The sequence below is a fragment of the Abramis brama genome (genome assembly GCF_963993115.1).
Source record: "Abramis brama genome assembly, chromosome: 18".
Classification (NCBI taxonomy): Eukaryota; Metazoa; Chordata; class Actinopteri; order Cypriniformes; family Leuciscidae; genus Abramis; species Abramis brama.
Window position 1 is genome coordinate 35,888,165 of NC_139980.1, and position 12,500 is coordinate 35,900,664.

The window sequence follows — 12,500 nt, forward strand, 5'->3', positions numbered from 1 at the left end:
CATTGTGTCTGAGTTATCAAATTATCCATATGAAAGGTTTATTATCCAGTGGATCTGTTACTGTTTATTTCACAGGAAGCGCTTGATGTTCATGTGGGAAACATGAGGAAATCTGTGCACTCGACTCCAGCGTCACACACACACAACCAGACGGAGAACCTGCACTCGACTCCAGCGTCACACACACACAACCAGACGGAGAACCTGCACTCGACTCCAGCGTCACACACACACAACCAGACGGAGAACCTGCACTCGACTCCAGCGTCACACACACACAACCAGACGGAGAACCTGCACTCGACTCCAGCGTCACACACACACAACCAGACGGAGAACCTGCACTCGACTCCAGCGTCACACACACACAACCAGACGGAGAACCTGCACTCGACTCCAGCGTCACACAACCAGACGGAGAACCTGCACTCGACTCCAGCGTCACACACACACAACCAGACGGAGAACCTGCACTCGACTCCAGCGTCACACACACACAACCAGACGGAGAACCTGCACTCGACTCCAGCGTCACACACACACAACCAGACGGAGAACCTGCACTCGACTCCAGCGTCACACACACACAACCAGACGGAGAACCTGCACTCGACTCCAGCGTCACACACACACAACCAGACGGAGAACCTGCCACCTGATCCCGGTCTAACAGCAGCGGAGCGAATCTCTGAGCAAGAGCTCGAGTTACTGACGCATCTGAAGCAGCTGAAGAACAGACAGATCCTTCATCCTGCGCTGCAACACGGTGAACACACACACACACACACACAAACACAAACACACACTCACTTACTCACACACATAATTATGTATTTATAAAGTTAATATAACTTCTTTGAGTGTAATTTAAGTGTTTGTCTACAACTCAGTAACTTTCAGTATTACAGTAATGTAGTATAAACTGAGTCTCTGTAGAGATGAGAGATGTATTGTCCTGTTATTTACTGTTCCTGATTCACTGTACTGTTCACTGTTTCGGACGATGGTTTTGTCCATCAAAAACTATTTTCGATTGCCGGAACGTCCTTGTTAAACTGAACTCGGCAGAAAACGAGAGGAGTTTGCAGCGTTTCTGCAGTGGTTCTGTTGCTCTTGTTCACCAGTGTTTGATGTGTCCGCAGTCGGGCTGAAGCTGAGTGTCCTGGATCCGGGTTCTCCCGTAGACCTGCAGTATCTCGGTGTTCGACTGCCTCCGCCTGTTCTCACACCATCCTCCCGTGAGTAATGCTCTCGCTTATTTATGCAGATTTAATTCAAGAAATTGTATTAAGGGCCGTTCACACCAAGAACGATAACTATATTTGCGTCCACTCCAACGAACGATAACGGTCTGTTTATTCTAAGCTCGCGCTGCGGTTTCAGAGTGTGTATAGCGTCATTGAACATGTTTCTGCTGCTCCTGTTGCACTTACAGGCTTTAACCAGCAGGGGTCCTCAGCACGCGGTGCTACGAGTGAAGCTAGCGTAATCCAGCTAATAATCTAACCGTCAATTAGCTGAATTTAGTTCAGTTTAGTGAACTCTGCTGTTCTTTAATATTGAGAACGATTTTTAGAAAAATATCTTTATCGTTATCGTCCGTGAGCGTGAACGGGCCTTTAGAGTAATGGAGTCTCCGTTGACATTAACAAGAATTACAGAAAAACTTTAATTGTGCTTTTTAATGTCCTTTTGTGGAGCTTAACAGTAACAACGGATAAGTCCATATGAAATCCTTTAAAGATTCAACTTTTCACAAATTCTTTTTTCCATAAATTGTTTTCCGCATTCTGTTTTTATGGTTAAATTCATTTTTGATCATCAAAAAGCATGTCTAATTAAATTAAATCATAATCACTTCAACGACAATTAATTTAAAGTTTAACAAAAAGTAAATTTTCCAGACCTATGAAACACATTTGACTTTTTTCTTGATTATTTTTCCGAGATTCTGTTTCAAAGCGAATCACAGAAATGAGATCATCTCTTCTCCACAAAACCTTCTGAACTTGCTATTAACAGGGTTCGTACGTTTTGAAAAAAACTGGAAAAGTTATGGAATTTGAAAAATGCAAATTCCAGGCCTGGAAAGGTTTTGAAAAAATAAAAAGACCCAGAAAGTTTTGGAAAAGTCATGGAATTTTTTTTTTACACAGCATAATATGTGATTGATACAAAAACTGTTTAAAGGCAGGGTAGGTAGGACTATATAAAAATAAAAGATCCAAATTTGTTAAAACTTTCTATATATATCAATACATAATTAAAATGTAAGTACTCTGAAAAAAAGAGTATAAAAATCAAGTGACTCTAGACCGTTTAATCTGTATTAAACACAGCTCATTATTTCGATTCGGGACGAATCAAAGGATTGGCTTAGGCGACTGTCACTCTCTCTCGCAACCATGGCAACCACCCTTTTGCCACGGGATCTGCCCACTTGCGCGCGCACGTTTGATTTGAGGAATTCGAGAGGCACGGAACCTAGGAATAGCAAAACAATGGCAGAGAAAGAGCAATCAAAATTCACATTACCGGCATGCAGTTAGTGAAGGCAAACAAGGCAAAAAAAGAAGACAGTACAAGAAAAGGTAATAAACAAAAAGTCTTTGGATAATCAAAGAAATAAAACGCGTGTCAATATCATCGTGGCTTTCCAGCGACCACCCCGTCCTCAGCCTCTACTTCCTCGGACCCTAGTTGCACGCCACGGCCTCTTGCACGACCTCCTCTGCTTCGCCCTAAAATTATTTTTTATTTTACAAAAGGACATTTTACAAACCTACATTTTGCGCATGTGCTCCTGCATGCACTTTTCCAGTCACAACACAGCAATCAAAGGAGGACGCGCTGAAAACTGAAATGCTGTTCTCTTCCTTCATAACTCGTACTGAGAATGTTTGAGTTGCAGAGGAATTTGTGACTGTTTCACCTGTTCAACCACATCAAAGTTTCGTAATTAGTAAGTCCGTGCTTTTTCTCTTTTTGTTCTTATGTGCTGAAGGGCTGCTGTGCCTTGGTGAAACGATGTTTGTACGTGAAGAGCTCTTTTCCAAAACGCCATAAACCTAAAAAGCTGCCTCAAAGAACCAGCAAAAGTAATGATTATGAATGTGTAAAATATTGCAATAAGACATTTTAATTGTTTATTAATTTCTGTGTCGGCTGCAAAGATGAAGTTGACGATATTTGACTCGCGATCTTCGCAGTAGGCTAGTGAACGCATGCACCGGAGAAATGCACATTTATTAGGCTACATAGTTTTATTTTGTTTTGGATGGTTTTGTTTAGAACCAGATTTCTGTAAATATATTCCACATTTTTTAGGCCTGTGAGGCGAGGCTACGGTTCGGTTCACGATGATATAATCTCCAGTTCAAGCACCTTATGTTGTGATTGATAGCCTATATTTACTTTATGTATTTAATCCAGGAATGAAAATATTAATGAATTAATGAAAAAAAAAAAATATTAAAATTAAGATACAATTAATACAAAACGAAATTCGTTTTAAAGAAAGGCTTTGTGCTTTCTGTTTTGAGGTCTCTGTTAAAGTTTGAAAGTTTTAGTGCAGCTTTCAGAGCGCTCGCGTCCATAATGGAGAACTGTCAAGTAATATTGTTTTTTCTTCATAAATGCAAACACGAAAAATAAAAGACAAAAACTTTTTTAAAAAGACAAACCATAAATTTAGAAAAAAAAAAAAAAAAAGATGGATTTATAGCGTTTTTTGGGAAAAATGAATGGATTTATACCGTTTTGAAAATGTTATTTTTTTTTTACTTTGAATTGATCATCAACCATATTGTTGTTTGATTTAATAATCACTGTTGCAAGAAGTGCCTAGTTAAGTTTTTTTTTTGTTTTTTTTGTAAGTGGAAAAAGTAGGGGGTGCCACAGATTCTGTTTAGTTAGCTCCTTTATTGTTTTTTTCTATAGCCTAGTATAATATAGGTCAAATGCAGCAAGTCAAAAGACCAACTGGACCTTCTTTGCCAGTTTGCTCACATTTCTTTGAAGGATGGCAAAAATATCGCCTGAATATCGATATCTAGATATTGGAAAAAAATATCGAGATATTCATTTTTGTCAATATCTCCCACCCCTACATGCAGAACACCATATATGTTATGAATCTTACACGAAATTCATCTTCATCACAATATTACTGATGGTAATGTAAAAAAGTGTATCAATGCAACCTGTTTTTAGCTTATATAACTAGCTCGTTAGCGAATCAAAAAATATATATTTTAAATTTACCAATATCAATATGCTAGCTTGATAGTGAGTACTAAAATACATCTTATTTGTTTATATTCATAAGCAATTAGCGTTAGATTTTTTTATTACATGTGATTCTGACATGATGTCACTACATGCACTGTGCTCCTTCCTCTCTGCTTGTCTCAGGTAAATAATGCGTCTTCAGCTCAGCGGTTGGAGTCGCGCGTTCATGTGTTTTGGGGGCGTGGCTTTGGAAGGAGCCCAGAAGGGAGGGGGTGGAGTGAATGGAAATAATGAACTGTCTTTAAAACAGTCCTGAGAGGTCTACAGACACTCGATTTTTATACTTTCTTTTTCAGAGTACTTACATTTTAATTATGTATTGATATGTACATAAAGTTTAAACAAATTTGAAAAATAATTTTTTTAGACCATTCCTACCTACCCTGCCTTTAATAAAAAAAATATTTCGCGTTGTCTTAACGTCCTTATATTCGGGCGGCATAACGTTCAGTTCACTTCCGATTCACTCACTTGTTGCGATGTTGCCTGAGGCGAAGTCGGTGAAGATGCCAGGAAAGTGGCACGAGCATGCTAAAGTTTTGCAAGCACCGGTGGGTCGAGAATGTAGCGGAAAGAGGATTGCAGCTCTGGCCACATGTGAAACGATTAGCCTGCGTCTGTCTCCTGCTCGCGAGAGGAGAGAAGAAAACCAGTAAATGTCAGTTCGATTGTAAGTTCATTCTTTATGTGCTTAGAAGTGTGCGATATTGTCTATGAACTATGATGATATTGTAATCATTGTTTTAACTGTACGAGGCACTGCGAGTGCGAGCTGACATCGCGTTTGTCTCTCATGCTTGCTTTCACTGCGTGATGTGTCAGTTTATAGATGTCCCCAAATGAGTTTTTGTCTTATATTTATATCATATTTATGTTGTCATATTAGAATATCACATGAGCAAGAGTGCCGTTTTCCTTTGCACAATTGCAAATGTGCTATTTATTTTATACAACAGTTAAATTAACAATAAAGTTAACATTGTGAGTCACTTTTTGGACACAGTATTGTCAAATTTCACTTTATATCGCCGACGAGATTTTCATAATGAAGCCGTAGTCCAACAGACATCGATGATTTTTTTATTTATTTAATGAAATCCGCGTTTTGAACAAATCATTTTAACGATTCAATGAACAATCACTAGTTTTTCTGAATGAATCAGCCGTTTGAACAAATCGGTTGAAATTACTCCAACAACTCGCTTATTAAGACAGTGACTTGCCGCCACCTACTGGTGGTTTTAGTTTCATATTTAAAGTATCTTTTAATTAAAACGTTAAAAATAATAAATCATTTCATTTAAATATTGAATAGCTTTATTTATACCATGGGCTGTTTAAATACTCGATTCTGATTGGCTGGAAGGTGTGCAGTAAAACCGTTTAATGCACAGGTAGTTCCAGTCAGTTTGATTACAGTTCGAAATTAATCCGCTACATTGGTAACCATAGTAACACAGATACACTTGCAAGCAGAGTGAGAGACACATATGAAAACGTTTATTTAGGTAGGCTAAATGGATGAATTTTTCATATCGTTTAATTTGTATGGTGAATATGGTAACTCTGAGAAATGGGCCCAGGCACAAGACGAAATAGAAGACTTGGAGAAGACGTTGAATGACAAAAAGCAGCACAAAGAATTAACAATAAATAAATGACATGATTAGTTCAAATAAAGATTGCCTTGTCACTGTCAGTGTTGCCTGTCATTCATAAATAATTGTAATAAATCCATTAAAGAATCATTAAGTTAGCTATATTCTTAAGCAACGAGGGGACGTTAGCTGATAGACTTTAAAGAAGAGACGCACACAGGTAACTCGCGCACGCATCTCTCTCTCTCTCTCTGTCTCTCTCTCTCTGTTCCTTCTCCTTCAGTTCTCTGTCTCTCTCTCTCTCTCTCTCTCTCTCTGTCTCTCTCTCTCTGTTCCTTCTCCTTCAGTTCTCTGTCTCTCTCTCTCTCTCTCTCTCTCTCTCTGTCTCTCTCTCTCTGTTCCTTCTCCTTCAGTTCTCTGTCTCTCTCTTTTAATAATGAATTTAAATAAATGTGAATTCATTCAAATAAAAGCAATCCGATGGCTCTACTTTATTTAAAGCGGTCGGAGTGCAAGAACTGACGAGCCTTAACTTAAGAAATAACCGTCATTTTTACACGTCTGTTAAAAAATGACACTGTAAACATCAGTTACAGCTTTAACTTATTTTTAACTTGGCAAATAACCAAGATATAAGCGGGATAATCCACGGCTAGCCGTGCATTAAAGAATTTTAATGCACTTCGTAGAGGCAACCACCCTCCGCTTCGCGTCGGGTGGTTCTTCGCCTCTACGTCGTGCATTAAAATCCTTTAATGCACGGCTAGCCGTGGATTATCCCTTACTTATGCAATTGTAAATGAAGTGTAAATATAGTAGGCTAATGCCAGTTTTTATGCCGCTTCTGTGTCAGCTCTAATGTCGACTGACATTTTCAGGAATACATAGTCATGGAAATGTGCCGAAAAGTCATGGAAAAGTATTGGTTAAAATGTGTATGAACCCTGTATTAATAATATGGTCTCGTTCGTTTACATTACTAACATGTTTTACAGCTTTTAGTTGATAAAAAAAAAGTAATGTTCATGTTAGTTCACAATGCATTCATATTAAAAACTGTAAGCAATAATTTTATCCCTTAAATTGCATCTTTGATCACGTTTTTTCCTCAGTAAATGTCTTCATGTCTTAAAATAGCTTGAATGTAACACGACACTCTTGCCTCATTTAGTATGCGTGGTTCTATGAATATGCAAATGAGCCCCGCCTCCACTCACTCACTCAGCTCAGAGATCCACTGGTTGACGATCACACGTTGATCTGATTGGTTACAAGGTAGTTTGTGACGTCAGAAACACCAGCGATTTCAAAGCGTGTTTTTGAGACTGTCTTTGGTTCACTGCAGTTTTAAGGAGGAAATACTCAGCAATGGAGTCGACTTATGAATTTACACATGCTTTGTCTTAAAGCACATTAAAAACACCACAGACACATAAACTACATTAAAACATTATGGATGGATAACATTAAACACTTGATGTTCAACGGGGGACTTTAAAACAGCTGTGATAGATTAACATTAGTATTAATAAATGCGGTAGAAGTATTGTTCTTTATTTCATGTTAACTAATGAAACTGTATTGTAAAGTGTTACCAATTTATCTGTATATGTTTGATTTGTTTCATTGATGTGTGTACCCATCTGCTGGTGTGTGTGCAGCTGCTGGGTTCGTGTCTCGGACCGGGAAGACGAGCGATGTGACGCGGATCAAGGGCTGGATGGAGAAGTTCAGCTCAAAGACTGCAGCTGACAGTACGCTCATAAACATAAACAATAACAGATCCTTCATAATAATAATCAGCCGGCCTGAGTGGCAGAAGAGCTGCTGAGGGACTGGATTTAACAGGGAAACTGCGGAAACAAGCGGTTATCAGTGTAAACTAAAGGTTGGACTCGATGTAGAGTTCCTTACAACTCATCGAAGATCCAGTGATCATGGATACTGACAGCAGGAGTCGTGTTTCATAAAGCAAATTTGCCTGTGAGCGCTTTATATAAACACAATATAGGTCTAAACCCATGTGATCACTTTATCAGTGTTATATATAGGCTACAGTGAGGAAAATAAGTATTTGAACACCCTGCTATTTTGCAAGTTCTCCCACTTGGAAATCATGGAGGGGTCTGAAATTGTCATCGTAGGTGCATGTCCACTGTGAGAGACATAATCTAAAAAAAAAAATCCAGAAATCACAATGTATGATTTTTTAACTATTTATTTGTATGATACAGCTGCAAATAAGTATTTGAACACCTGAGAAAATCAATGTTAATATTTGGTACAGTAGCCTTTGTTTGCAATTACAGAGGTCAAACGTTTCCTGTAGTTTTTCACCAGGTTTGCACACACTGCAGGAGGGATTTTGGCCCACTCCTCCACACAGATCTTCTCTAGATCAGTCAGGTTTCTGGGCTGTCGCTGAGAAACACGGAGTTTGAGCTCCCTCCAAAGATTCTCTATTGGGTTTAGGTCTGGAGACTGGCTAGGCCACGCCAGAACCTTGATATGCTTCTTACAGAGCCACTCCTTGGTTATCCTGGCTGTGTGCTTCGGGTCATTGTCATGTTGGAAGACCCAGCCTCGACCCATCTTCAATGCTCTAACTGAGGGAAGGAGGTTGTTCCCCAAAATCTTGCAATACATGGCCCCGGTCATCCTCTCCTTAATACAGTGCAGTCGCCCTGTCCCATGTGCAGAAAAACACCCCCAAAGCATGATGCTACCACCCCCATGCTTCACAGTAGGGATGGTGTTCTTGGGATGGTACTCATCATTCTTCTTCCTCCAAACACGTTTAGTGGAATTATGACCAAAAAGTTCTATTTTGGTCTCATCTGACCACATGACTTTCTCCCATGACTCCTCTGGATCATCCAAATGGTCATTGGCAAACTTAAGACGGGCATTGACATGTGCTGGTTTAAGCAGGGGAACCTTCCGTGCCATGCATGATTTCAAACCATGACGTCTTAGTGTATTACCAACAGTAACCTTGGAAACGGTGGTCCCAGCTCTTTTCAGGTCATTGACCAGCTCCTCCCGTGTAGTTCTGGGCTGATTTCTCACCTTTCTTAGGATCATTGAGACCCCACGAGGTGAGATCTTGCATGGAGCCCCAGTCCGAGGGAGATTGACAGTCATGTTTAGCTTCTTCCATTTTCTAATGATTGCTCCAACAGTGGACCTTTTTCACCAAGCTGCTTGGCAATTTCCCCGTAGCCCTTTCCAGCCTTGTGGAGGTGTACAATTTTGTCTCTAGTGTCTTTGGACAGCTCTTTGGTCTTGGCCATGTTAGTAGTTGGATTCTTACTGATTGTATGGGGTGGACAGGTGTCTTTATGCAGCTAACGACCTCAAACAGGTGCATCTAATTTAGGATAATAAATGGAGTGGAGGTGGACATTTTAAAGGCAGACTAACAGGTCTTTGAGGGTCAGAATTCTAGCTGATAGACAGGTGTTCAAATACTTATTTGCAGCTGTATCATACAAATAAATAGTTAAAAAATCATATATTGTGATTCTGGATTTTTTTTTTTAGATTATGTCTCTCACAGTGGACATGCACCTACGATGACAATTTCAGACCCCTCCATGATTTCCAAGTGGGAGAACTTGCAAAATAGCAGGGTGTTCAAATACTTATTTTCCTCACTGTATCATCATATCGTCCAGCTCTAAAACTTGTAGTTTTTTGTCAGTGTTTATTTAAAACATCCAATTATGCAGAATATACGATATATATATTATATATTATACAATATTTAATTGATGAGTTGTCAATACAATATATAACAATTCAAAATACAGTCAAACCAAAAATTATTCAGACACCAGATATAATGTAGCCTATATTTTCTATATTGTTCCACTAGTGTGATCAGGACACTATAGTTCATTTCTGTAAGAGAGGAGAGCAGAATAAAGTAAACTGTGACATATTACACCCAATAACTCTTCATACAGAGACTACCAGTGACATTAATAAACATTTGGGAGCAAAAATGATTCGGACACTTTGAGCTGATCATGTTTTGCTGAAGTGTGTTTTGTCTTTAATTGCTAATGCTCTTTTTACACACAGACTGAACAACATGAAGCATTGCTTGCACACACTCTGTACATTTAAATCCACTTTTTTAGCCGTCACTTTATCATTTCATATTTTTGTTTCAGGCAACCGCTCCGCCTTCTCCTCGGACATGCTGGATGAGTATCTCGCGAGTGAAGGCCAGCGGATCAGTGATCGCGCGGCTGTGTTCTCCGCTAGCTCTCCGGTGCCGGTGGCCTATCAGCTGCCCGTCAGAAGCCAAAGCTACGTGCGAACGCTAGCCAGTGTCCTTCAGACCCGGCGTGTGTTTCCATACACACCTCCAGCACACGGTGTTCGCTCGTCCTCCAGGAGCGGCTCTCAGCGCTCGCTTCAGGACCGTCATCAGGACCATGATCCTCCAGTGTCCCGCCCGACGCTCGGGAAAAAGCGTTCCAGGCGCGGGAGAAAGCGCCGTCGGCTCCAGCTCAGGTTTAACAGAGACGCTGACGACGGATCGGCTAATGGTCACACGCAGCTCTTGGAACACGAAGAACACGCCGTGGTTCATGGGAAGGATCCCGCTTGCATCACTAGCGAGAGAGCGAGCTTCGCCTTGAGTTCACTGCTAACCTCAGAGGTATGAGCATCAGAAACACTATATATTTATATATATATATATATTAGGAGTGCAACGGTTCAAATTACTCACGGTTCAGTTTGTATCGTGGTTTGGGGTCACGGTCTCTGTATGGCTCGGTATGCTGTAGTGGTCCACCGATATTGTGTTTTTGATGGCCGATATCTTAGAGAGCAGGGTGGCCGATGTGAAGCCGATATTTTTATATATATATATATATATATACTTTATATTTATTTTAATCAATATTGAATGAATTGGCCGTTATAAAGCCGATAGTTGAATGTGAGACGGAGAACGCTGTGTGATCAGGCGCTGGTGTTCTCAGCGCCACCCGTCAAAATAAAAGTCCCGCTTCAAACACATCGGCCAATCAGAAAAACTTATCGGCCAATGCCGATATTTTAAAAATGCCAAATGTTGTTTAAGATTAAAAACACAGACAGCAGGAACATTAGGCTGCTGTCACTTTAAGAGCGAATGCACAGATCCAGTACACTGATACACACGCCTCGACTGTTGCTTTCACTTAGAGCCGGCTGCACACTGTACGATTTATAATAGTCCTTTAGACTGTACGAACATGATCATCGCTGTAACGTCAAACTGTGAGATCTCAGTTGTCATTAATGTCAGACTGTACGACACGTTACGTCAAGGCACGTTAAAAACGGATGCACACAAGAAAACTTGTCATCAATCAATGACTCGTTCGTTCACCGAACGTTAATTTTAGTCACGGCTTGTCTTGAAAACGAAGATAATGTGACGCTTGTCGTAGGAGAGTCACTGCAGGACTGAGAGTCAAGTCTTCTGACACGCCAGAATTTCGTCAGTTCATTAATCGGCTGTCAGTGAACATGTCAAACTAACGATCAAAGATTACAGATTTTAGCGTAGGATCAAAAGAATCTTTTATGATTTTGCAAAAATTGTCTCAGACGGCCAAATCGTGCCAGTGCGCAGCGAACCAAGGGTTAAGAACGGAAGGTTTTTTGTTGTTGTTTTTTTTCTTTCCGCAGAGAACCGCTACACCTGCAATATATATACTTGAATATATACTTGGTCAGAATATATATAATAATTGCAATGTTATAATTTCCTGTAAACACTGATAACTTCAGTCTATTGCTCATTTGTTGTATCATATTTTGTTCCTCTGCACAGCCAGTGGTGGAGACGACGCAGCTCAGCGCGCGGAAGGCTAACGACGAGTCTTGCGCTCAGCTCTTCTGCCGGCTGGGGTGTGTGTGTGAGAGTCTGAACAGAGAGATCCGCGGGTCCACACACTGCAGACGCGTGCAGTGCATGTTCAGCTGCGGCTGCTTCAAACACAAGATCCTCCTGATCCGCCGGCAGGAGCCCATGCTAACACACAGCGCTAGCGGCCTCATGGCCTTCCGTGAGTCTCGCGTTCTCATAACTGTTTACATGCACCGCTTCTGTTTCAGTCGGACTGAATTCATTCTGATTGATGAATCTGATTGTAGTGTTTACATGAAAGCTAAACGTGTGATCGGGTTGATGTGTGTGTTTATATGTCACAAGCTTCAAATTAGAATATATTTTTTGACATGCGCACGAATATACAGAGTTTCCTGATGTCTGCGCATAATAACTATTCTCCTACATCTTTATTTGTTTTAAACAGCAGACTTAATATTGATGCATTTCTGGTCATAATTTGGAGATAATGATCATATGAGCCGTTGTGCCGCTGCTTTTATTGATCGCACAGTAAAAATGCCCAAAACCAGTCGTGTGTGTGTGAGAGTCTGAGGCAGCACTGGAGGGCCGTTGTCCTGCTCCACTCCACACACGCAGAAGAGGAGGATTATAGGAGGACGACACACTCGTTTATACCACACTTTATTCAACAGGAGAACAGCTCGTTCAGCGCATCACATGTCATTACTCTATTTCAACGTCATTATGCTATT

At 40.5% G+C, this 12,500-nt stretch overlaps 1 protein-coding gene across 9 annotated transcripts in view; it reads left to right on the forward strand.

Moving 5' to 3' along the window:
- Positions 1 to 12,500, forward strand: part of mgab (MAX dimerization protein MGA b) — a 39,352-nt gene that overhangs the window by 7,103 nt on the left and 19,749 nt on the right. For all 9 annotated transcript variants that reach the window (XM_084091277.1, XM_084091276.1, XM_084091283.1 and 6 more), the window contains 5 exons: positions 76 to 766; positions 1,143 to 1,238; positions 7,550 to 7,642; positions 10,067 to 10,560; positions 11,728 to 11,962. In XM_084091277.1, the coding sequence (XP_083947403.1) occupies positions 76 to 766; positions 1,143 to 1,238; positions 7,550 to 7,642; positions 10,067 to 10,560; positions 11,728 to 11,962 (1,609 nt within the window). The remainder of the gene's footprint in view (positions 1 to 75; positions 767 to 1,142; positions 1,239 to 7,549; positions 7,643 to 10,066; positions 10,561 to 11,727; positions 11,963 to 12,500) is intronic.